At 32.5% G+C, this 1,920-nt stretch overlaps 1 protein-coding gene across 1 annotated transcript in view; it reads right to left on the reverse strand.

Annotated features, from left to right (window-relative positions):
* LOC109845234 overlaps positions 1-1,920 on the reverse strand; it is a 7,857-nt gene that overhangs the window by 5,132 nt on the left and 805 nt on the right. Inside the window, exons 2-4 of the mRNA XM_020414454.1 lie at positions 938-1,078; positions 167-259; positions 1-70 (exon numbers count right to left, since the gene is read on the reverse strand). The exon at positions 1-70 is cut by the window's left edge and continues 70 nt beyond it. Of these exons, the coding sequence (XP_020270043.1) occupies positions 1-70; positions 167-259; positions 938-1,078 (304 nt within the window). The remainder of the gene's footprint in view (positions 71-166; positions 260-937; positions 1,079-1,920) is intronic.

Raw genomic sequence — 1,920 nt, forward strand, 5'->3', positions numbered from 1 at the left:
ATATAGATGCAGCATGAATTCCAAAAATTTGCCACAATAACTTTCCAGTGTTATTTTGGCGCAAAAAGTCCTATGTAGAAAAAAAGAAGGTGAGAGGGAATTCGAAATACTACAAGAAGCAACAGATATTGAAAGGGAAACATGTAATTGGTATAAGAACTCACACCTTTGGATGCATATAGAGCCAAAATTTTATTCCATGCCAGAGAGAAGATGAAACAAGTTTTGAACACATGCAATCTTCCATTGGAAGCCAGCACTGCAAATCAACATGTAACAATGCTCAGATTAACATCTTATGGCTTGACTATGGATATATGATTATGTAGTTTTAGTTATAATTTAAGTTCTCCACCTCACAAAAGAAGTTACACCAAATTGCAGAAGAATGTAACAACTAATAAACTATCAGACTTTAAACAATGATTGAAATAGTTAAAAATAAATAGAGAAAGCAGAAGTACTCCAAATTAGGCAATTCATTGTTTCATTTATTTCATTTATGAAAAATGCTTCTTGCATTCTTAAGAATTATTCACAAATTAAGGCATTCGTCTTTATTATTTAGCCATTTAAAAAAAAATCATACTAATTTTTTTTTTAACAAACAAGCTCATTAGGTAAGAGCGGACCAACACTAATTACAACTAGGGTAAATTGATATAATAAGGAATGTGGATTACGTTATTAAGGTCAATTCTTGCACCAATTTATGCTTGGTGCAAACTAAAATCTTTGACTGGTAACAACACATCCAAGTAAAACCCTGTCAGTTTTATTTATTTATTTATTTATTGTTTATCTTGCTATTTTATGTTCTAATGAATTATGTTGTAAGATATTTGACTCTCAAATGCATAGCATGTGCAGGTTCGTAATGTATGTGTATATTATAAAAGACTTCCATCAGAATAAGAAAATAAATGAAACATAATACCTTCTGGCAAAGGTATCCTCTGCTTCCTAACAATCGGCACGCTACTTGACGAGCGGAAAAGAACTGCAGCTTCTTTTCAGAATCAGTTAGAGACTGATAAACTGCTCTATGCTTTTTATCCTCCTGAACCTTAAAATTACCCTATGAATGCCAAATAAAAATAATTTTAAGAATTGTCTACATTAGTGGCATCAACACCATGAACTTCTAGGCATTAAAACAGAGATAAAAAGATATAAAAGGTTCTTTAAGTTCTGTAATATTGAAGTCAATCATTCCTGGATGTTTGTTGTAGCACAAAAACTTTTATTTTGAAGTCGTGTAATGTTGAAAATGGTAGGGCACATGTCCAACAACGTCTAAGGCACATGTATCCTATGTATTTTTCAGGATTTTCCACTAGTCAATGTGCCAAATTCATGTAGACATGTCCATATACATGCAACATATTTGTCATTTAATAACCAGCTATGGTTGTTCTCCTCAAACATGTGAGACAACTGATGTACATGGATTTCAGATTTATTGAATACCCCCAAGTATACTATAATTTGTGCAAGCTGAGGTTAAGGAATGTCTCACCTTTGAGCTGCGAGGCATAGAATTAGCCCACAAATCTTGGTTCAACAAATTTTTGTGTTTCAAAAGGTAACTATATAGTGTTTCTTTTTCAATAATCAACTAGATAGAGGTTGTTGTGAAATAAGAGTTATGAAACCATGTGGTAATCTCTTTTCCAATAAGGATAACTATACTATAAAATTAAAAGGAATATACAAATATAACAAGAAAATCAGAAACCCACAACTGACTCCCGCTTAGTCAATGTGGGACTAATAAAATGACACCTTTTTTTGTTTTTCATTACCAACAATCCACAACAAGCTCTCCTTGTGCAAACCCTGGATCAACAAAAGGACCTGACTGTCATCAATGACCACTTCTCTAGGCTCTAATCAAATCCAGAAAAAAAAAATTAATGC

The sequence above is a fragment of the Asparagus officinalis genome, chromosome 6 (assembly GCF_001876935.1).
Source record: "Asparagus officinalis chromosome 6, Aspof.V1, whole genome shotgun sequence".
NCBI lineage: Eukaryota > Viridiplantae > Streptophyta > Magnoliopsida > Asparagales > Asparagaceae > Asparagus > Asparagus officinalis.